Source organism: Mauremys reevesii, linkage group 13, assembly GCF_016161935.1.
Source record: "Mauremys reevesii isolate NIE-2019 linkage group 13, ASM1616193v1, whole genome shotgun sequence".
Taxonomy (NCBI): domain Eukaryota; kingdom Metazoa; phylum Chordata; order Testudines; family Geoemydidae; genus Mauremys; species Mauremys reevesii.
This window is the reverse complement of record NC_052635.1, coordinates 16,261,462-16,284,922: the sequence shown is the minus strand read 5'-3', so window position 1 is coordinate 16,284,922 and position 23,461 is coordinate 16,261,462. Positions and strand designations below refer to the sequence as shown.

The 23,461-nt window shown below is 43.2% G+C and overlaps 4 protein-coding genes across 4 annotated transcripts in view; 2 read left to right on the top strand and 2 right to left on the bottom strand.

Annotated features, from left to right (window-relative positions):
• LOC120381226 (olfactory receptor 1020-like) overlaps positions 1 to 23,461 on the bottom strand; it is a 233,212-nt gene that overhangs the window by 166,904 nt on the left and 42,847 nt on the right. The window lies entirely within an intron of this gene.
• Positions 136 to 3,549, top strand: LOC120380137 (olfactory receptor 6N1-like). Its single transcript, XM_039497631.1, has 3 exons — positions 136 to 153; positions 1,574 to 2,502; positions 3,474 to 3,549. Exons 1-3 carry the CDS (start codon positions 136 to 138, stop codon positions 3,547 to 3,549), a joined length of 1,023 nt encoding a protein of 340 aa, XP_039353565.1.
• LOC120380136 (olfactory receptor 10A7-like) lies at positions 13,408 to 14,427 on the top strand. The gene has a single exon (XM_039497630.1). It carries the CDS (start codon positions 13,408 to 13,410, stop codon positions 14,425 to 14,427), a length of 1,020 nt encoding a protein of 339 aa, XP_039353564.1.
• LOC120381228 (olfactory receptor 10A4-like) lies at positions 17,582 to 18,538 on the bottom strand. The gene has a single exon (XM_039499382.1). The coding sequence runs from the start codon at positions 18,512 to 18,514 to the stop codon at positions 17,582 to 17,584; it is 933 nt and encodes a 310-aa protein (XP_039355316.1). The 5' UTR covers positions 18,515 to 18,538.

The following is a 23,461-nucleotide window of genomic DNA, read 5'->3' as shown; positions in this document are numbered from 1 at the left end:
AGAAGATAAGGATCACATTTCATTATCAACCTGCTCATACCAACAGAAATAAAACCAATGATCTTCCTGCAGCATTTCTATCCCAGGAGGTGCTGTATTGACTGTGTCTCCTGAGACATGAAGTACACTTGAAATATGGCCTTAAACTTTATGGTATGTCAGAACCAGAGTCCTGCTGCTGGAAAGAAGCAATTGGGAGGATTGTGAAAAAAAACCCAGGAGATGAATACATATTTTTGTTTTCTTATATGAATTCATTTTGGTTAGAGTTTTATCTTGTGACTCACTTGTTACCTTGCTATATAGCCCACGTCTTTAAGCTCTCAAGATAAATTATCAGACAACCCAGAAGAACCAGAGACGCTTTCATGTGCATGGTACTCATGTTAGATTTTACTTTAGCGGCTACTCTTTGGGATTAAGTATCTGGAATGCAGAATTTATTTTTACTCTTAATTCCTGCCTGCCAACAGCTTCTGAATTTGCAAGGTGCTGGCCACTGCAACTCTGATTTGACTAGGCATTTAAGAACGTAGGAATTACCCTGATGGTTCTAATCAGTGATCCACTTCAATACCCTTCCACTCACAGTGATCAGTGCCGCACACTTCAGAGGATGGTGCAGCAATGATATTTCCTTCTCAGAGGAAATGTTTCTCCCTGACTCACTCAGCTATGGATGGTTTGTGCCTTGAAACATGAGGGTTTACTTCCTTTATAATTTGCAATACTAGCTAATGTACTTGTGGAGATTTCTATTCACCTATTTCTATTAAGGCAGATTTTTTCAAAGTCACCTAGGATGTTTGGATTTTTATTTTCCATTAATTTTAAAAAGGTCAATAATCAAGATTTATACAGAGAGAAAGTTAAAAATTGTGCTTTTGAAATTGTCTTGAAGGGCTTACGGGGGCGTGTATAACATGTTCATATGTTGCTGTATGCCTGATTCAGAGCAGAAGTTTGACCATGGGTGTTCCACATCCCAGACAAGTACCCAAAGCTGTGTCTACACTATGGAGCACACAGTGGCACAGCTGTAAGGTCTCCCGTTTAGCTACTCTATGGTGATGGGAGAGAACACTCTCGCTGGCATAATTAAACCACCCCTAACAAGTAGCGGTAGCTATATTGGTGAGACAGCGTCTCTCACCAGCATAGCACTGTCCACACCAGTGCTTTTGTCTGTGACACTTATGTCGGTCAAGGGTGTTTTTTTTCACACCTCTGACCAACAAAAGTTTGACCGACAAAATTGCTAGTGTAGACAAAGCCCTGACCACCACGCTATAGAATCAAAGCCGCTGCCTTTCTCACATTGACTAGTTAATTTATTTATACAACGTGAAACAGCATCAGGAGAGGTACTTGAGAGACACACACTCCGATATAGTGGTCAGGGCACTCAGCTGGGATGTAGATGACAGACATTCCATCCTAAATTGGAGAAAGTCTGATGAACTGACATTTTCTGATACAAGCTGTTTAGTTGAAAATATCCTGACCTGCTCTATTCATCTGTAGAAAGCTTCAGAAAATTTTTCTGACCCTTTTGTTCTGCTTTCTCTGGTAGATGATAAAACACGTGCATGTAAATCCATGGAACAGCAGCTCAGTGACAGAATTCATTATCCTGGGTTTCCCTGGCACCCAAAAGGTACAAGTCTCACTCTTCATCCTCTTTCTAGCCATGTACCTCCTCTCCATCACTGGCAACATTGCTATAATCATCACCATCAGGATGGACAGCCGCCTCCACACCCCCATGTACCTCTTCCTGGGGAATCTGTCTTTCCTGGACATGGGATATACCTCAACCACAGTCCCCAAGCTACTGTCCATCCTGCTCACAGAGGTGAAAACTATTCCCTTTGCTGGCTGCTTGCTGCAATCTTACGTCTTCTTCTTCCTTGGCACGGCTGAGTGCTTTCTCCTTGCAGTGATGGCCTATGACAGATATGTAGCCATATGTTACCCGCTCAGGTACTCAACCATCATGAGCAAAAGAGTGTGCAAGTGGCTGATTATTGGTTCCTGGATCGGCGGGTGTCTGGCACCATTGGTGGCTGCCTTTTTGGTGATCAGTTTACCATTTTGCGGCCCCAACGTGGTCAACCATTTCTTTTGTGACATCCCACCGCTGCTAAAATTGGCCTGCGTGGACACATACAGAACACAGAAGGCCATATTCGTGCTTTCTGCCTTAGTGATTCTCAGCACGTTCCTGTCCACTCTGGTCTCGTATATGTACATTGTCATCACCATATTGAGGATCCCTTCTGCTGAAGGCCAGCATAAAACTTTCTCTACCTGCACCTCCCACCTGACTGTGGTCTCTCTGTACTACGGGACTGTGATTTTCATGTATGTGAGCCCAACAGCCCGATCCTCCTTTAACATGAACAAAATTGTAGCTGTTGTGTATAGTGTAATCACTCCAACATTGAACCCAATGATCTACAGTCTAAGGAATCAGGACATGAAAAGAGCATTGAGGAAAATATTCTTCAAAAGATGAGCTCACAGGAAAGAATCAAGTGGCACAAGTAATTCCGTTTGGTAGAGGTGAAGGACAATTTCCCCAGTGGAAGGAAGGGTGATGCTGCACTCAATTAAAACTAGACAGGACAATGTTTTGGAACAGTGGTTCTGCAGGGAGACAGACAACTCAAAAAGAATGTCAGCCCACATTTCAGAGGTATGTAACACAGACCCCCTGAGTTGAGAATAGGGCTGGTGCAAGGATGTTTCGTGCCCTAGGCAAAACTTCCAACTTGCGACCTCCCCTCTCCCCGAGCCCCCACCCTGAGGCACCCCTCCCTGTGGCAGCACCCCACCCCAGCTCACCCTTGCCCCACCTCCTCCCCGAGCACGCCGTTGTTGCTTCACTTCTCCCGCCTCCCAGGCTTGCGGTGCCTAAGCTGATTGGCGCTGCAAGCCTGGGAGGCGGGAAAAATGAAGCAGCCATGGCGTGCTCGGGGAGGAGGCGAGGCAGGGGTGAGCTGGGGAGGGGAGTTCCCCTGCGTGCCACCCCCCTCGCCCTTACTTGCTGCAGGCGGCCCTCCCCACACTCCCCTACCCCAGCTCCCTCTGCCTAAATGCCGGCAGCGACTGGGGCGGCCGAAGATCCGGCCGCCGCGGTCACTGCCAAAGAAAATGCTGCCCCCCAAATCCTAGCGCCCTAGGCGACCGCCTAGGTCACCTAAATGGTTGCACTGGCCCTGGTTGAGAATGATCCTGGGACCTTCCAGTCTTAAAGCATGAACATCTTCTACAGGAGTTAAAATAGCAGCTTTATTAAGCAAAGCTAGAGTAAACCTTCAACTTCTGTATGTGTCCCAGACGCAACTTAAGGGGGACAGAACATCACACTGAGTGGGAGTGGGTCACATGCACAGGAACAATTTTACCATCAACCCATGAGTCTCAATGTGTATCCATGCATTAGTGATCTGTGGAATACTTCCAGGTGGCTTAGAAAAGAAGCCTAAGCTAGTCAGAAATTGTCTGATGAAACACAATGATATGCCTCAGGGCCAGGGAACCTAGTATTGTAGGGTGTGTGGCTCCAGGGCAGCTCTGCAATGTGGTCTGCTCCAGGCCAGGGGTCCTCCTGGGTTCTAAAGTCTGCAGCTGCAAGGCATCCTTGCCATGCAGTCTGTTCATAAGCCAGGAACCCTTTTTTCCCCCCTCCCAATTCCAAGCAAACCCAAATTTAGAAATAACTAAATTTCTTGAGAACCAGAAATTCCACGTTTCAGCCAGCTGTAATATAGAGAGAAAAGAATAAATCTGTGGTTCAGTCAGTGGACTGGGACACCATAGATCTAGATTTTGTTCCTGTCTCTGCCACAGACTTCTTATGATCCTAGGAAAGTCACTTAGAGCCATATTTTTAAAGGTATTTAAGTACCTGATGCGAGTTTCAGAAGTACCTAACATCCATTGATATTGATGAGTTTTAGGCTCCTAGATTCTTTTGAAAATCCCACTGGGCACCTAAATACCTTTCTAAATCTGGCCCCGAATGTGGGTGTGCCTCAATTCCCAACCTGTAAAATGGGGATAAAAACAACTCCCAATCTCACCTGGTTTTTTGAGGATAAACTGATTCATACATATGAAATGCTGAGTGATGGGAACCATACAAAATTTCATTAATAAATATTGATAATGTTATTCAAGAAGATATTTCTCCTGTAATACAGAATTAATTTCTAATATCTAAGATTTGCCAATTTTAGCTTCCTTTGAAAATCCCCTTCATGACATGTAACTAGTGCTGTTTCAGTGTACAAGCAAAGTCCACTGACTTCTGAGAATTTAACTCAGAGATAGATTTCTACTCATGTTGTTTTGTTACCCAACCATCACACATCAGCTTGCCCAAGCCAAAACTAATTAAAGATAGCCCTGTGATGAAATGGCAGTATGTCTATGTAACTTATGAATTCTGGTTGAAACTGTGAAGTTACAGTATGAAAACTTCTTAGGGTGGCCAGGTGCATGGTTTTCAATTGGACTTTAAGGGGACCTGACAGTGTCCAGTCAGATCTACTGACCAGACACCCAAAGTCTGGTTACTGCAGGCATGGGACACAGGGAGGTGCCTGGTCATCACCCATGCCAACCCTTACTCAGCCTCAGCCACCTGCACTGAGTGGCTGAAGCTCCCAGACCTGGCTCCACAGGTGAATCCCTCCCAACCTGGGGAGTGCGGTGGTGTGGGAAGAGGGGAAGAGCAGTGAGCAATCAGGAAAGGAGGGAAGAGGAGCGAATGGGGGATGGGTCTTGGGGAAGAGTGGAGCAGGGGCAGTGCCTGCAGGGAAGTGACAAGGCTTCAGGGGTTGGAGGAGGTTCAAGCACTTCTGCTGAGGCATCTGGTTTTTAAATATTACAAAGTTGGCAACCCTAATGCTATATCATGAGTGCCTAGCCTATATGTATGTGGATCAACCATTACTGACAGGGCCTGTAGCACATACACCCCATACAGATGCAAAGGTAAATACTTTGGGTTAATGATAGTGTGACACTTTGCACTCCAAAGCACCCTATATTCACCACGGTGATGTAATTATTATGTTTTGTACAAAGTCTTCCTTGTGAGGTATCATTCTAAAAGTCTTGATCTGTTGAACATTAGTATCCTGTTGGATTGTATTGTGATAAACTCAGGACAGACAGTTGCAAGGGGGAGGGGGTAGGAGTCAGTCCCAGAGGGTTAAAAGGCCCTCCTCCTTATCAACTGAGAGACAACTACAGGTCAATCAGGTTCAGCTGAGAAAGGGTTACCAAGGTAGCAAATTAGAATCAGCTGAGGGGGTGCTACCTGAAGGTAATTAGGACCAGGTGATTCCAACTTGGGGCTGCCTGAGACCTTTTTAAACCCCTTCCTGGGAGGAAGGGGGGGGGGAGCAGAGAGAGAAAGAGAAGGAGCCTGGCTGCCAGGAGTGTTGGAGCAGCAAGCCTCCCCAGGAGGAGTGGCAGTACGCTCTCCCACAAGGCAGGAAAAAATTACTTTAAATAAGGCTGGTGGGAAGACAGGGAACAGACTTCCCCTGAGTCCTAAGGGGGACTGCAATTACCCAAGCCTGTCTCCCCAGGGCTAAAAACAGCAGAGGCTGGGGAGACTGAGAAGGTGCCTTGCCACAGTATGTGCTGTCATTGTATGTGAAGTTATGAAGTTTTACTATGTGTGTGTCACTGAAATATGTTGTGAAGTTGGGAACACCCACAACCAGCCTTTCAGTTGCAACAGTGGGGAAGCTAAACAGTGCTAGAGGCCCCATCGAGGGGAATACACACTCACAAGGACTATCTCAGGACTTGTATACAAAGCCTCCCAGAGGGAGCATGTAAGCAATGGGTAAAGGCCCCTGCTATGACTCAGTGAAGCATGCAAGGGCATGTAACTGGATCACATGATTCTGAACTCCATCTTGGTATTTGTGGTTTTCCACAGACTGTGCTGGGGGGGACTTGGCATGAAACAAAGGAGTTTCCTCCACATAGAAGAAGATATAAAAGAGAGGCCTCACTCTTCTACAAAAAACACCTGGAAACACTGGAGGAACAAGGATTGAACTGTGGAAGGGGGTCCCAGGCAGGAGAGAAGAAAGCCGTGCCTGAGTAAGGAAGCTAAAACCTGCTTGTATGATCTAAATGAATAAGGCACAGCTTGACTCAGATCTGATCCAGTTTGTAAAATACTAAGATTGCAGTTTTATTTATTTCTAGGTAATCTGGTTTGATCTGTTTGATATCACTTAAAATCTATCTTTCTGGTATTTAATAAACCTGTTTTACATTTTATCTTAACCAGTGTGGTTTTGAGTGAAGTGTCAGGGAATCTTAGCTCTGTTAACAGAGGCTGGTGCATATCTTCCCCACATTGAGGGGGAAGAGGACTAATTAATGAGCTTGCACCATACAGACCCCTGACCAGTGCAAGATGGAATAATTCTGGGCTTATACTCCAATAGGGTAAGGCTCGGGAGCTGGGAAATTGCCTCATGTCTCCATTCTTGGTCCATGAGTGGCTTAGATAAAGCACTCAGGTGACTCAATTGGGTGTGTGGCATCACCTGATGTTATGTTGGGTGATAGCAGGGCCTGCCTGGAGGGGCTGGCTGTGCGTCATCAGCAGAGCCGTGTGGGAGGTCAACCCAGCTGAATGGTTTGGGGGCACAGCAGCTCCACAGGCTTCCAGATTTCATCCCTGGGGTACATCCCATTTCAGATGGCACTTATACCTCCCAAAGACTATTCACAAAAGCTGCTGCATCCTTAGAAAACCAGTTTAGCGGATTCCTCTTGAGGGAGTGGGGGAAAGGGGGGAGGTAGGAGCAATGGAAGCTTAGCAGGAGTAAAACAAAATACGACAGGTGACCAAGAGTTCTTTAAATAAAAACATACAGGATGAAATAGGAAGCATGGGCCAAGGGTGGACAAGGTCATAGAAGCTGAGTGAGGGGCCCCAGGAGGGAGAGAAACTCAGCATGTAGCTGCCTCATAGGGAAAGGGGGTGGTCCTTCCCACTTTCCTAAACCCAGATGGGCCTAAGGAGTAGGACCACCTAAAAGATTCAAAGACCCCAGCCCAAGAATGTCCTGGAGTGGTGAGGAAACTGAGGCAGTGACATGTGTTTAGTGTTCATTGTTTTCTATGATCTGTACTTCCTTGCGCATTACGTGATTAAGTATAAAAGAGCATAAAGGTATCAGACTCTGTACCAAGTGTGTGCATTCCCCTGTTGTGTGCCCCTGAGAGAGCTAAAGCCTAACCTAGAAGCATCACACCTCTGGGGATGAATTATGGGAAAGGGGTTGTGTTTATGTTACTGGGGTATCTCCGGGGTCAGCTGGAGGCCCATGTCAGGTGGTCTGAGGACCCCCCTGAGAGTTGGTAGCCGGGAGCTATTCCAGAGAGGAACCAGTGCTGCAGACTGCTGAGTCCTCGTAGGTGGCTGGCAGGGAGCACAGGCTAGGATCTGTGACAGGGCCCCCCATCCAAACCACAGATCTGACCATTCCTGAGCTTATGGTACATAATTATGTATCTAATATCTATACTTGAGATCTACAATGGGTTGAATGAAGCTTTCTCCCTCCCCCCACACCCTCCATCCCATGTGCAATTTTAAAAATCTGTATGTAAATTATGAAGCTCAGAATTATGTGTACCTGATATCTGTGTTCTTGTCTGTGGAAGACCTGTGTCATGGTAAATAGGGACAGAGCAAAAAAAAGAACACTTAATATCAGCTCACATGCACAAAGGATACTGGAAATACATTCATATATATCCTATGTGGCGCTTAAATGATACAACTGCAGCTCAACTAGAATTATTATAGATTATTGACCAATTTGTCTGACTTTAATGGAGTTATGAGAATAGATGATATGACCCCTATAGAAGCACCCTGCCAGTAAGTAAACATGTACAGAAATGAATGCTATGTAGTGTATCAAAACTGATGTCCTCAAACTCAACATGCCCTACTCACGTTGGTTGGATACAGCTGATCCTCATATGTTGGGGAATGCATTTGAATGGGTCTTATTCAAATGACTGATGACTATTTGATGACCTCTAAGAAAAGACAGAATTTAGTTAAATGGATTTTTCCTGCATTAGGTCACTCATAATTTCATGACACTGGATCAATGAGAACAATTAAATTAAATCCCACAAGTCAATGGGAAATCAATAGGTTAGTATGTGAGTGCAAGTGCCTATGTGCACTGACCAATTGTGTCAGTGAGTCAGTCAGTGACTGGCTAGTTTGTTACTAACATGGATAATTTTCCAGGTAGTAGTCCACTATTTAGAACTGGTGACCTCAGATGAGTTTCATATATCCAAACTGGAAGCCTCACATACAATAAGAGTTTGGGGATTGTTTCCTGTACTCACAGCAAATGAGTAAAGCAAAGGCTGAGATTTTCAAAACTGCCTAAGAGATTTTAATGGGAAATGAGTGTCCATGAGTGTCTTTTCTTCATTTTGATTTATTGAACTGAAGCGCCCATTCTCCTCTATGACCCAGGCTCACTGAATAGACTATATTTCCCATAATGCACCCAGAGACATGTGACCCCTCATGCTGCACCATGCAGCTTGGGCAGAAGGAAATCTGCATAGCACGATGAGTGATGTAATCCTCCAGGGCTCCTGATCCATATGAGAGAATGGAGGCTGGAACTAGGGTGACCAGATGTCCCGATTTTATAGGGACAGTCCCGATATTCAGGGCTTTGTCTTATAAAGGAGCCTATTACCCCCACCCCCATTCTGATTTTTCACCCTTGCTCTCTGGTCACCCGAGCCGGGATGCTAACTCTCATAATGCAACACAGTGATAGGGACATGCAGTTTAATGGTTTATTGAATTGATTTAAAACTTAACATTTTGCATCAGTTAAAAACCAAAATATTCTTTTTCAGGTCAAACTCACCCCACATTAACTATTCATTTTGATTTCCCCCCTAGAATTCTATTTTGCAGAAACTGCATTTTCTGCTACTTCCTACAAAAAAATTCAAAGCCAGAGTTACTTAAAATCCTTCCTTTGGACTATAAAGTTTATTTTGTGCTTCTAAGAGATACTACACAAAATTACATCCTGACTGATAGCAAAACAGACGAGTTAGAATGGCTCAAAAATGGCAGCTACAACAATACTGTAAACAGCTCATTTTATGGCGTTTAAAAAAAAATTCTCATGAAAGAATATTCAGTTTGCAATAAAAAACCAAGTAATAAAAGGTCAAATATTTATAGTGATCAGACAATCCATTAAAAGTTTTGGTTTTAAATAAAAAAACAAAACATATTTATCCAAACCTGATTTTTTAACTGAAGTTTTTATTTAAATTTATTATTTTGGAAGAAAACCTATTTTCTGTAAACAAAACAAAACCCAAAAAGTTTAGATGAAAAAAATTGACCATCTTTACACAGAGCCCATGTGTAACACCAGCAGACCCCGGTCGTCAACTAGCGGGATCAAACCTGGGCCCTCTGGAGCTTAGTGTATGAACCTCTACTGCATGAGCTAAAAGCACCTTAGCTAAGGCTGTAACAGACTCATTGATTTCTCTAAGTAGTCTCAGTGCTACTAGCTGGGACAGAGCACCACACCCAGGAGATATGTGGGTTACTCATGCACTATAGGTAAAGTTTTCTATTGTTGTGTGAGAAAAAGACAAACACCTTTTACATTTTATGGCAGATCAGCACTGGGATTAAGGGGATTATAAAACGAGAGATCTCAAGTGGATCAACAAAACATAAATGCTCTTGCAGCTTCAGCACTTTCAGATATTATTTAGCAACCATCAAAGCGAACAAAGCACATTCCAAATGGAGGTGAGACTTTTGTATTTGATGTTATTTTTCTGATACATTATCCAGAAATATAAATGTACTGGGATGATATGAGAAGGTGCGAAACTATTTCAGTGGGAAAAAAAATGAAAGTTACATGATATATGAGGGATCCTGATTCCACTATAGAGATACTCCTGATTTTTGCTTTGGTAAGTGAGAGGAGATTAGTTAGTATCCATTGAATTCAATGGAGCAACTCCTGATTTAAATTGCGGTGAGTGACAGTAAAATAGGACTCATGATTTACACTGCAGTGCATGAGAATAGAATGAGATCAATTGATTTCTGATTGAACTCAGGACAATGAGAGCAGAATCAGGTCTAGTGACTTCAGTGGAGTTACTCCTGATTTACTCTTGAGTGAGTGAGAGGAGAATCAAACCCCACTGACTCCAGTTCAGTTATCCCTGATTTAAAGCAGGATATAAAAGAGGATAGAGAATCACCCTCACAGACTTCAGTGGAGTTACTTCTGGTTCACACCAATATGTCTGAGAGAAGAATTTAGCTATACTGTTGGTTCTACAGGGACTAGGGTTAAAAGATGGGTGTACTTACAGAAATCAAACAATGCAATTGTTTCACACATTGATGGTGGGTGATCAAATGTACCTAAGCAATTATAAGCATGAGTCCTACTGACTCCCAATGGTATTTGTGTTTCTAATTCACTTTGGTCTGAAAATGTCACCCAGAACAAATCTCTGTTTACTCTGGTGTAAATCTAGATTCACTTCACTGACTACAGCGGAATTACTCTGAGCCAGTTTCTGCTACTCTTGCTAAGAGCTTGTCTACACTTGAAATGCAGCACCTCATCTGTGCCACTGTAGTGTGTCAGTGTAGACACTACATACTCTGACAGGCTGGGTTCTCTTGTCAGAGGAGGTAATCCACTTCCCCGAGAAGTGGTAGCTAGGTCAACAGAAGAATTCTTCCATCAACACAGCACTGAGTACAAAGGGACTTATGTCAGCTTAACTGCCCCACTCAGAGATATGGATTTTTCAAACACCTGGGCAACCAAGTCATGCTGACATAATTTTTCTAGCATAGACAAGGTCTAGGGCTGAGTAGTATCATACTCCTTAAGTCAGATTGATTTCACTCTAATATAGCAGAGAGGAAACTCTGAGCTTTTTTTTTTATCAATTGAAAAAAATTAGAGCCATAAAATAGTGGACCAATGGAGCCAAAGTCTGCACTTGGTTACTCAGGAATAAATCCAGAATAAATTCATGGATTCATAGAGTTTCAGGTCAAAAGGGACTATTGTGATCATCTACTCCTACCTCCTGTACAGCACAGGCCAGTGAATTTCAATAGAGCTGATGAAAAATGGAATTTCCATCCTATAGGAAATTCCAATAGTTCAGTCTCTGTTTTCATCCTGATTCAGGACAAAAAATTGGTATGCCAAATAGTGTTTGCAGAATGACAACATTCTGAAATGAAACATTTTGACATTGTGAACCAAAATAAAATGCTTGCTTGCTTGCTTGCTTGCTTGGAAAATTCTGCAGATTTTTTTTTTCCCCCTGGAGATTTTAGATTTTGGTGAAACCTTATTTTCAAACGGGAAAATATTTCTATCAATGATTTACAGGTTGTGTGTTATGCCCCAGCTTTTAAATAGTCTCTCTTGGAATCCCTCTACTTTTGACCGGTCCCAAGACTTTACTTTTTACTAGAGTAGCAGCCGCGTTAGTCTGTATCTGCAAAAAGAATGGGAGTACTTGTGGCACCTTAGAGTCTCTAAGGTGCCACAAGTACTCCTGTTCTTTCTACTAGAGTGAGCTCTCATGACTTTGAGACTGGGTCAGCTAGCTTTACCACTCCCATTTCTCCCTGTGTACTCTCAATAGCAAATCCAACTTAGTTCAGACTCCTGGTTCGAGACTTTTGGGAGACAGTGCATCTAGGAAGTATCTGCAGTGACACCAGACAGACTTTTCAAGACTAGGTAGTATTGATTAGTCAAATGAAATACTGCACTTGAAAAACTGGGTTACTCTGGTAAAGGAAAGTTTAAGTCAAGGTCCAGAGCAGCAGAATCCTTTGCCTGGCTTTCCAGACATTTCTCGAGTCCATGTTTAGTCTCTGTCTCCTTGTCTTTCTCTGGCTGTGGGAGTTCTTAATACAGCCACATGACACCTGCAGTGTCTTTGTTGCCAGTTGCCGCTTCTGTTGTGTTCACAAGTTCAACCCCACCTTGGCTTAAGCATTAATGTCTGGCCATTGGGTCTTCTATTGTCTCTCCAGGAGACTCCAGGCACAGGTATCCATTCCATTCAGTCCTTGATAATGTAAACAGCCCCAATCCAGATGTCATACCTGACACTCAGCCATATCTTATTCCCTTCTCTTCTAGGAGAAATTGACCCCTTCATTTCATGCACAGTGGACAGCAATATATGGGTGGGCAAACTCAGCCACGTATATTGTTCATTAAAAGTATTAGAAAAATTCCCGCATTCTCCACAGTGTCATTCCAAATGTTTCAACGAGCCCTAAATTTCACCCTGTATTGAGTCCACAAATTCCGGCTTAGCTAAAGAATATCTTTTAGAAAGGCATCTAGTCTTGATTTAAAGATTTTGTGTGGAGAATCCACCACATCCCTCAGTAATTTGTTCCAATGCTTAATTACCCTCACTGTTAAATATTTGAACCTTATTTCCCTTCTGAATTCAGTGAGGTCAAGGAAGTTATGCTAGTGTGAATCCTGAGAAGTGGATCAAGATAGTTTACTCTAAAGGCACTATTCTGCATTTACACCTGGGTAATAAGAAGGAAATTGGGTCCAGTATCTATGGAACACAGCAGAAGAAGGCAGAATCCAGGAGATGTGCCCTTTTGCATAAGCAGTGAATATTTTCCTGCATGTTACTCTGTGTCGTGCTTTGACCCCTTCACTTGCCTTTTCTCTTTTCATTTCCCTTTTAGATGTAGGTGTTTGAACTGTAGATCCCTAAGAATCATTCAGACCCAGAATATGACCTTATCTTGAAACTCATAAATTGTCTTGTGAAAGGTATCTAGCAAATTGTGGGCACTGATGGAATACAACTGATAAATAATGAGCCAGACTCTGCTTTCATTTCAACAGGTCCCAACATAGTGGCAGAATTTGATATTTAATTTTTTATAATTTCAACAGATAATATCAAGGTTTGTTTGTAACCATTTTTTTTTCAATTGACATTTTCACAGTTGTGGGAAATTAGGGAGATAGGGGTCAGACAATAGTTATTTAATTACAGTCAATGTTGAGATTCAAAAAATTTAAAGCATTATAACTGTTAAAACGCAAATTGTCAACATCCCATGCCAAAATATATAAGGTAAATATCCTTCAGTCAAACTCTAAGAAGTCCTCAAGTAACAGTTTTCTTTGTCTGACTATCTGTAAATTTCAGATCCTATCAATGGAAATATGTTTTTTGTCAGTTTATGTGTGTCTGGTAAAATTAACATTTACCAATGAATTTGAATCCTTCTAGGCCTTCATGCATGTGAGAGGGAAGCCAGGCACAAGAAATTCCACGTCAGTCAAAAATCAGACCTCTGTAAGGGAGTTCATTTTGCTCGGGTTTTCTCACGTTCCTGATGTGCTGCAGGGCTGGCTCTTTGTAGGGGTGGGTGCTGCTTACATGCTGATCCTACTGGGCAACAGCCTAATTATTTTCATCACACTGGTGGATGCTGCCCTCCACACCCCCATGTATTTCTTCCTGAGAAACCTCTCCTTCCTGGAGATCTGCTATGCTTCGGTCACCATTCCGAGGATGCTGTTCAACGTACTGGTGGGGAGCAAAGCCATTTCCATTCTGGGCTGTGCCGCACAGGTGTATTTCTTCCATTCCTTCGGTATATCGGAGTGTTTCCTCCTTCTAGCCATGGCGTACGACCGATGTGTTGCCATTTGCTGCCCCCTGCGCTACACGCTTATTATGAGCAGAAGCCTTTGCCTGCAGATGGTAGCTGTGTCCTGGGCTGCAGGCTCCCTGGTGTCCTCAGGGCATGCCTCTTTAGTGTTTACTTTACCCTACTGCGGGCCAAATGAAATTGACCATTTCTTCTGTGATATCCCTCCTGTGCTGAAGCTGGCCTGTGCAGATACCTACAGGAGTGAGACTGAATTGTTCATCCTCATTATTCTACTGGCCATAGTCCCCTCAATCCTGATCCTGGTATCCTACAGTCAGATCATCTCCACCATCCTGAAGATGCCCTCGACTGAAGGGAAGCATAAAGCCTTCTCCACCTGCTCCTCTCACCTTATTGTGGTGACCCTCTTCCTGGGCACAGGGGGTGTTGTTTACTTGCAGCCCAAGTCCAGCTCTTATGTAGAAAGCAACAAGCTGCTCTCCCTGCTCTACACTGTTGTGACACCGATGTTGAACCCCATTGTCTATGGCTTGAGGAATGAGAAGCTGAAAGGAGCCCTAAGGAAATCATGCAGAAAAATCTACTTCTGGGCTGGAAGGCACCTCAGAAAGTCATCAGAGCCAGCTCCCCTGCACTGAGGCAGGACCAAGTAAACCTTGACCATCCTTGACAGGTGTTTGTCCAACCTGTTCTCAGAAACCTCCACTGATGGGCATTCTGTAACCACATTAGCAAGCCTATTCCAGAGTTTAACTACCCTGAGAGTTAGGAAGCTTTTCCTAATATCAAACCTGAATTTCCTTTGCTGCAGATTAATCCCATCACTTCCTCTATGTTCTGTGGACATGGTGAACAATTGATCCCTGTCTTCCTTATATCAGCCACTAACATATTTGAAAACATTTATCAGGTTCCCCCTCAGTCTTCTTTTCTCATGATGAAACATGCCCATTTTTTTTAACCTTTCCTCCTAGGTCAGGAGGATATTTTGATATTTTTTGTTGCGCTCCACTAGACTTCTTCCAGTTTGGCTACATCTTTCTTAAAATGTGGCATTCACAACTGAACACAATACTCCACCAAGCCTCATGAGTGCCAAGCAGAGCTCTGATGTTATCTTTAGAAGAATTTGGAATATTTTTCAACAAAATAATTATTGACTTTACCGATTTGTTTCTCTTGGTTTGTCATGAAACATACCTTGTTTTTATCTCAAACTTTAATAATAATATTGTCAACCTTACCAAAACCTTACCTTATTTATATTTGCATTCATAATAATAACATTGCTAGTAAATTAAAATCTTTGAAAAATGTTTTGAATAAAAAGTTAATAGAAAAAACCTGTTTTTGTTTGCTTTTAATTCCATTTTGAATCATTCAAAATGAAATTAACATGGATTGTTAAAAGTATTTTATTTTTCATTCTTCATCCACCTATAATTATTTTCACAATATTGCAAGGATCCTATGGAATGAAAGGGAAGAACAACAGTTTGATGATCGAAGAAGTGGAGGCCCAATGGTTGAATGTCCCACTTGAGGTGCCAGAGAAAGTCCCTGATTTTCAGAGAGTGCTGAACACCCACAAGTCTTTTTAAAGTGCCAGAGTTTGGGCACCCAAAACCAATTAAGACAGGCAAGCTAATTAAGACACCTGGAGCCAATTAATTGGAATAGCAGAGACTTGGTGGGATAACTCACATGACTGGAGCACTGTCAAGGATGGATATAAACTGTTCAGGCAGGACAGGCAGGGCAGAAAAGGCAGGGGAGTTGCATTGTATGTAAGAGAGGAGTATGACTGCTCAGAGCTCCGGTATGAAACTTCAGAAAAACGTGAGATTCTCTGGATTAAGTTTAGGAGTGTAAGGTGTAAGATGATTGGTATTGATTAAAATTACATTTCTATCTTTAATCTCCCTTGGAAGAGTGCCAGTCACTGAGATTCTCTTCAGTCCAGCCAGAAAAAGAAGAGTTGGGTGATACACACTGATGTCCAAAGGAAGTGGAAATTACTTTCCCATGTCTGTCATGATGATACCAGCTGAAATCCTGAGTTATGAAATATAAGGACATTGGCATTTATTCTGCTTTTCATAATGATACAACTCTAGGGTTAGGTCTAAGTACACTACACTGTTTGACACTTCATGCCAACTGCATGACATTCAGTTTACTTAAATCATTTCACATACTTTTGTGAAAGAAAGAAAGAAAGAAAGAAAGAAAGAAAGAAAGAAAGAAAGAAAGAAAGAAAGAAACTCTAAACAGCAGTAAAATAATAGGAAGGAGAAATGATCTGACATTTAATATTATTTCATGAATACTACATCATGTTTACATTACTATGGTGCTCAGAGACCAGGTTCTTTGTGCTACATGTGTACAAACCATTCCTCACACAGATTACAATCTCAGAAGATAAGTGACATACAATAAGTATAGGGAGAGGGATGCAATCCTATTTATAGAACTTTTATATAACCATGTATATTCGCAATTAAAAATATTTTGAAATAAAGTCCTAACAACCTCTCAAACTGGCTATCATGAATTACCTGGTAATTACCAGGTAATTTAGGATAAATGTCCTTCCTTTTAATTACTCTCCATATGAGGCATGACTTTTTTCTGTCATACCCATGTGAACGAAGCATTGCTTTACTAAAGTTAATGGAGTGACAGTGGTATAAAGTAGTTTCAGGATTAGAATCTTTATGTTGACTTTAATCATCATTAATTGTTTGGGATCAAGAGTGACAACCCCAAATCACCTCATGCCCTCTGAATTCTATGGCAGTTTTGAATGGAATTCAAGCACTACATTCAAGCATAGAAGAAACAAGCACTAAATTCAAGCACAGAAGAAACAAGCACTGCATTGATTTGGTGTCACTAATAGGGATTGTTATTTCTTGGCTTATTTCAAAGTCCAAATAAGTCAATTAAATGACCCCCTTGAGCTTTGGGTCAGGCCCCTTCTACGATTGGAATAACTGTCTATAGAAGCGGCTGTCCATTCTATCAGATATTTGTTTCTGTTAAATATTCCCATGAGGTGCCTTGGCAGCATTTCCAAATATTTTAATTTGTTAATTATTATCTGAAATTTTATATCTTCAGTTTTTTTACTTCAAAAAAAGAACATTCTAGTGAAGAGATGAGAAGAAGAGAGTCAAAACAAAAATGAACAGAACAAAATTATTATCTCAGTATTTTACTGAACATAAACCAGTCTGCAGGATTCATTAAAATACATCAGAGTTACAGGTAAAAATAACCTTAATCATCATGAGACAAACCCAACTCAAAATCAATGCAAGTGAACACACAGATTTAGAGTACTTAAAATAATGATTAAACAGGTAAGTCTTTTCAGACTTAATTACAGCAGACCTAGTACTCCACTTTGGTAAAATTTGCTGGTGAAGAGAAGGTCTTAAAGGCAAGAGGCTAAGCAAACAAATAAACACACATCAAAAGAAGTAAAACAAAATAATATTCTTGGCTTTTTATTGAACTTAAACCACGTACAGTTTGCAGGATTCATTCAAGTCCATCAGAACTTCAGGTAACAATCACCCCTCCTGAATCAAAAGGTGATTCTCTTCTGCCCTACACTAGTTTCAGAAAAGATTAATTTATTTTGGGATGTGCCAGTTCTGATTTATACCAGGATTCGACCCGCTGACTCCATGGCAGTTACTGTTGATTTACACTTGGGAAGTAAGAGGAGAACCAGCCCCATGAACTGAATGGAGTTCTAGGCCTGAAGAAATTACATTTTCTCTAAAAGAGTTTGATGCACAATGTTCTCCTCAAGGCACCCTTCACCTCTTTGTTCCTCAGGCAGTAAATGATGGGGTTTAACATGGGGGTGATCACCGTGTAGGAGAGAGAGATGAGCTTCTTGGTGTCTGGGGAGTAGCTGGATTTGGGTCGGAAGTAGGTCGAGATAGCTGTGCCATAGAAGAGAGTCACTACCACCAGGTGAGAGGAGCAGGTGGAGAAGGCTTTGTGTCTGCCCTCTTCTGAGGGCATCCTCAGGATGGTGGTGATGATCCACATGTAGGAGACCAGGATCAGCAGGAATGGGAACATGACGAAAAGCACAGTTGCTATGAGGGCCTCGATTTCGAAGAGAGAGGTGTCAGCACAGGCCAGTTCCAGCATGGGAGGGGCATCGCAGAAGAAGTGGTTGACTTGATTTGGCCCACAGAATGGCAGACTGAATATCCACGTCATTTGCACAGTGGCCACTGGAAATCCAGAGAACCATGAGGCACCAGCCAGCTGAAAACAAGCCCTTCTATTCATGATGTCTGGGTAGCGGAGCGGGTTGCATATGGCCACATAGCGGTCATAGGCCATAGCGGTCAAAAGGCAGCACTCAGTTGTCCCAAAGAAGAAAAAGAAATAGAGCTGAGATGCACAGCCAGCAAAGGAAATGATTTTATTTTCCAACAAGAGATTGACCAGCATCTTCGGGACGATGACCAAAGTGAAGCCGATCTCTAAGGTGGCCAAGTTCCGGAGGAAGAAGTACATGGGGCTATGGAGAGAGGGGTCAATTGATGTCACCAGGATAATGAGCATATTTCCTGTCAGGGTTATGGTATAAACACTAAGGAAGATCAGGAACAACGGAACCTGCAAGTTGGGGTGATTGGAAAACCCCATAAGGATGAATTCTGTGACAGTCGTGTGATTCCACGTGCTCATTATGTTTCTTCAGTGTGTTTCATCTGGAAGAGAGTTTTATAAAGCAGTCTTGTCAAAGAGTCAAGTATCAGGGGGTAGCCATGTTAGTCTGTATCCACAAAACAACAAGGAGTCTGGTGGCACCTTAAAGACTAACAGATTTATTTGGGCATAAGCTTTTGTAGATTTTTGAAGTGAGGTTTTTTACCCACGAAAGCTTACACCCAAATAAATCTGTTAGTCTTTAAGGTCACACCGGACTCGTTTTTGTCAAAGAGTGTGTGTGATCATTTATATCCATCAACTACACATTTATTTATGAGCATATATTTCTAATCCATCATAGATAGACAGATAGAATTATATATCTATATCTTTATATTACTATTTGACTCTCTCTCTCTAATAATCTTATTTCTTTATCTAGAACAAACACAGATAGACCTGCACCCTTATTTAGGGCTTAATCCTTTAGCTACTTGGAACCCTAAATTCCTATTGATATTGGTTAGATGTTGAGGGCCAAACTACAGCTAATACAACCACGGCTGTTACAGACTGGGGGCTTGTACGCACTACCACTTATATTGGTACGTCTTACATTGCTCAGGGATGCAGATAAGCCACCATTCCCGAGTGACGTAATTACACTGACATAAGTGGAGGTGTGGACAGAGCTATGTTGGTAGGACCGCTTCTCCAGCCAACTTAGCTACCGCCTCTTGCAGAGGTGCAGTTATTATGCCAATGGGAAAACTCACTTACTTTGGTGTTTAGCATCTTCACCAGATGAGCTACAGCAGTGCAGCTGCATCGGTGGAGCTGTGTCGCTGCAGCGTTCCTAGTGTAGACTAGCCCTGAGATTGGGCTTTTCAAAAGAGCCCAAGAGTGTGAGGTACATATCACAAAGAGAATTGGGCATCTAATTCTTTAAAAACTCTCTAGGTGCCTTATTGTGCAAATCGTCTCTTCAGCTTTGTAGTCCTTACTCATGTAAATAGCCCTGATGATGTTATGACACTGTTCTCTGTCATGCCAGTGTAAATATGGGAGCCATGGGCCAGGTCCTCAGCTTGTGAAAATGGGTACCTCTCTTTTGACATCATTATGTCAGCTGAGGGTCTGAGCTGTCCCCTTTGGGTGAGACAAAACTGGATTCTGGCTTGTTTTGTGTGGCTGTGAAAAGGAGGAAAGAGCAGCTGTGGGCACTGATACTGGAGCCAGAGAAAATTCTGATCTGAAAGCTAGAGCTCTGGCCCATGCACATCATCTCCCAAGCACAGTCTCCTGCCTCTCCATGTAATTGCTATTGACTAGTCAGTGCCAGGGGCAGCTGGGTTCGGCAGGCTCCTCCATGGTGCTATTGTGCCATGGTCAGGTGGGCTTCACAAACTACCACAAATTGAAGTCAATGTCTGAACTCCCATTGACTTCCACAAGAACAGGGTCAGACACAAAATGGACTGTTCACATGATCAACCAGAAGAGGACATTTGGGATATAAGGTGACATCTGTCAGAAACTCACACAGAACAGTGCACAACTCTGTAGTGGTTGGGAATTTTTGCGAGAGATATCATGGTAAACACCTACTAGCCCATTTACAAATATTGCTCTGCATTCTTCAATGCCCATGAAGAAGTACTGCAGCTCCATTCTCTTATGTGACAGATTAAGACTATGCACCTCACAAAGATAGTAAATTGCATGGATGTGGATTTATGTTACCTCAGGAATCTATTTTTCCCTATCCACCCTACTGGTTTTTCATAGAATCAGAGAATATTAAGGTTGAAAGAGACCCCAAGAGATCATCTTGTCCAACCACCTGCTCAAAGCAGGACAAACACCAACTAAATCATCCCAGCCAGGGCTTTGTCAAGCCGGGCCTTAAAAACCTCTAAGGATGGAGCTTCCACCACCTCCCGAGATAACCCATTCCAGTGCTTCACTACCCTCCTAATGAAATAGTGTTTCCTAATACCCAAGCTAGACCGCCCGCACTGCAAGTTGAGACCATTGCTCCTTCTTCTGTCATCTGCCACCACTGAAAACAGCTGAGCTCCTCCTCTTTGGAACCCTCCTTCAGCTAGTTGAAGGCTGCTATCTCACTTTCCTCTTGTGCAGACTAAATAACCCCAGTTCCCTCAGCCTCTCCTTGTAAGTCATATGCCCCAGTCCCCTAATCATTTTAGTTGCCCTCCACTGGACTCTCTCCAATTTGTACACTTCACTTCTGTAGTGTGGGGGGACCCAAACTGGAAACAATACTCCATGTGTGACCTCACCAGTGCCAAATAGAGGGGAATAATCACTTCCCTCAATCTGCTGGCAATGCTCCCACCAATACATCCTGATATGCCATTCGCCTTCTTGGTAACAAGGGCACACTGCTGACTCATATCCAGCTTCTCATCCACTGTAATCCCCAGGTCCCTTTCTGCAGAACTGCTATCTAGTCATTCGGTCCCTAGTCTGTAGCAGTGCATGGGATTCTTTCTTCTTAAGTGCAGAACTCTGCACTTGTCCCTGTTGAACCTCATCAGATTTCTTTTGGCCCAATCGTCTAATTTGTCCAGGTAACTCTGGACCCTATCTACCGTCCAGTGTATCTACCTCTCCCCCCATCTTAGTGTCATCTGTGAATTTGCTGAGGGTGCAGTTAATCCCATCATCCGGATCATTAATAAAGATGTTGAATCAAACCGGTCCCAGGACCAACCCCTGGGGTGCTCCACTTGATACCATTGGCCAACTAGACATCAAGCCGTTGAACACTACCTGTTGAGCCCACATTCTAGCCAGCTTTCTATCCACTGTGACGGACTCAGGCCAAAGGGATATAAGAGGGTAGTGGATGGCAGGTAGATCAGCCTCAGAATGAGCAGAGCCCTGTTCCCTGGATAGCCAAACAAGGGCTACTCCAGGCCAATCAAGACACCTGACGCCAATTTAATCAGCTACGGTCATTAGGCTAATGCTGGCACTTGACCTCAATTAAATGAGAAAGTGTCAGTTTAGGCTGATAGGCTAATGGAGACAGCTGGAACCAATTATACTACTTTAAAATCTCTCCTTGCCAGTTCTCTCAAGAGGAGCCCAGGGGAAAGGAGCTGGAGGAGAGGAAGCAGTACTGAACCCTGAGGTAAGGGTGAACCTTGGGAAAAGGGGAGCACAGGGAAGTGGCCCAGGGAAGCAAAGCAGCATCAGTGGAGGAGGGAAGCCGCAAACAGCTGCTGCCATTAGGGTCCCTGGGCTGGAACCCAGAGTAGACGGCGGGCCCGGGTTCCCTCCTTTTTCCCCCCCTCCCCCTCATGATCTACAGAGATCCCTCTGAAAGAGGAAACAGACTTTGGTCCAGGCAGGAGACCAGGCGGTACCTAAGGAGCTCTAAGGAGAAACAAAGACTGTGGGTATTCCACCTTCCCATCTCCCATACTGGCCTGTGATGAAAATAGCTCAATAAGTGGTAACCTCTGCCACCATTCTGGGAAAGAGAGGTCATCCCGAGCTTCTGAGGCTGCTATATCTGCCAGGAGGCACGGGACCCACAAATACAGGTTTGGAGCTTTCTCAAACCACCTTATAGTCCCTTCATCCAATCCATACTTCTTTAACTTGATGGCAAGAATACTGTGGGAGAACATATCAAAAGCTTTGCTAAAGTCATGATATATCACATCCACCACTTTCCCCATTTCCACAGAGACAGTTATCTCATCATAGAAGGCAATCAGGTTGGTCAGGCATGACTTGCCCTTGGTGAATCCATTATTGACTGTTCCTGATCACCTTTCTCTCCTCCAAGTGCTTCAAAATTGATTCCTTGAGGACCTGCTCCATGATTTTGCTGGGGACTGAAGTGAGGCTGGCCCGTCTCTAGTTCCCCGGGTTCTCTTTCTTCCATTTTTTTTTAAAGATGGGCACTATATTTGCCTTTGTCCAATCATCCGGGACCTCCCCCAATTGCCACATATTTTCAAAGATAATGGCCAATGGCTCTGCAGTCACATCAGAAAACTCCTTCAACACCCTTGGATGCATTAGATCTGGACCCATGGACTTGTGCATGTCCAGCTGTGACGGAGCGTTTCTGGCGGGACCCAACTGAGAGTGCCAAATCAGGACCAATTGCTCAAACAGGGCAGTCACAGCCCTAGGCTGGGGTTTTTCCACCTCTAAGGCAAACCAAACCAGCCAGACAAAAAGGACTTTGGTCTCACCCCACTGGCTAACCACAAGTCACACAAGCAATTTCCTTAGACACTCCAGTCTCCCAGTATCACCACCAGTGCACTCGTCCTGGGGATAAATGGTTATGAAAACCAACACCCCAATAAAAGGAAAAAGTTCTCTCGATCTCAAAGGACCAAGCCCCAGACCCAGGTCAATATACACATCAGATCTTACCCACAAATCACGCTGTTGCCAATCCTTTAGAATCTAAAATCTAAAGGTTTATTTACAAAGGGAAAAAGGTAGAGATGAGAGGTAGAATTGGCTAAATGGAATCAATTACATACAGAAATGGCAAAGTTCTTAGTTCAGGCTTGCAGCAGCGATGGCATAAGCTGCAGGTTCAAATCAAATCTCTGGAATACATCCCCTCCTGGGATGGGTCCTCAGTCCCTTGTGTAGAGCTTCAGTTTGTAGCAAAGTCTCTCCAGAGGTCAGAAGCAGGATTGAAGACAAGATGGAGATGATGCATCAGCCTTATATAGGCTTTTCCAGGTGTAAGAATCTCTTTGTTCTTACTGTGGAAAATCCCAGCAAAATGGAGTCTGCAGTCACATGGACAAGTCTCTGCATACCTTGCTGAGTCACAAGGCGTGTCTGCCTTCTCTCCATGGGTCAATTGTGTAGCTGATGGTCCTTAATGGGCCATCAAGCAGGCTAAGCAGAGCTAACACCAGCTTGTCTAGGATGCTTCCCCCAGAAGCACAGCACCAACTTGAAATACAGACAGCA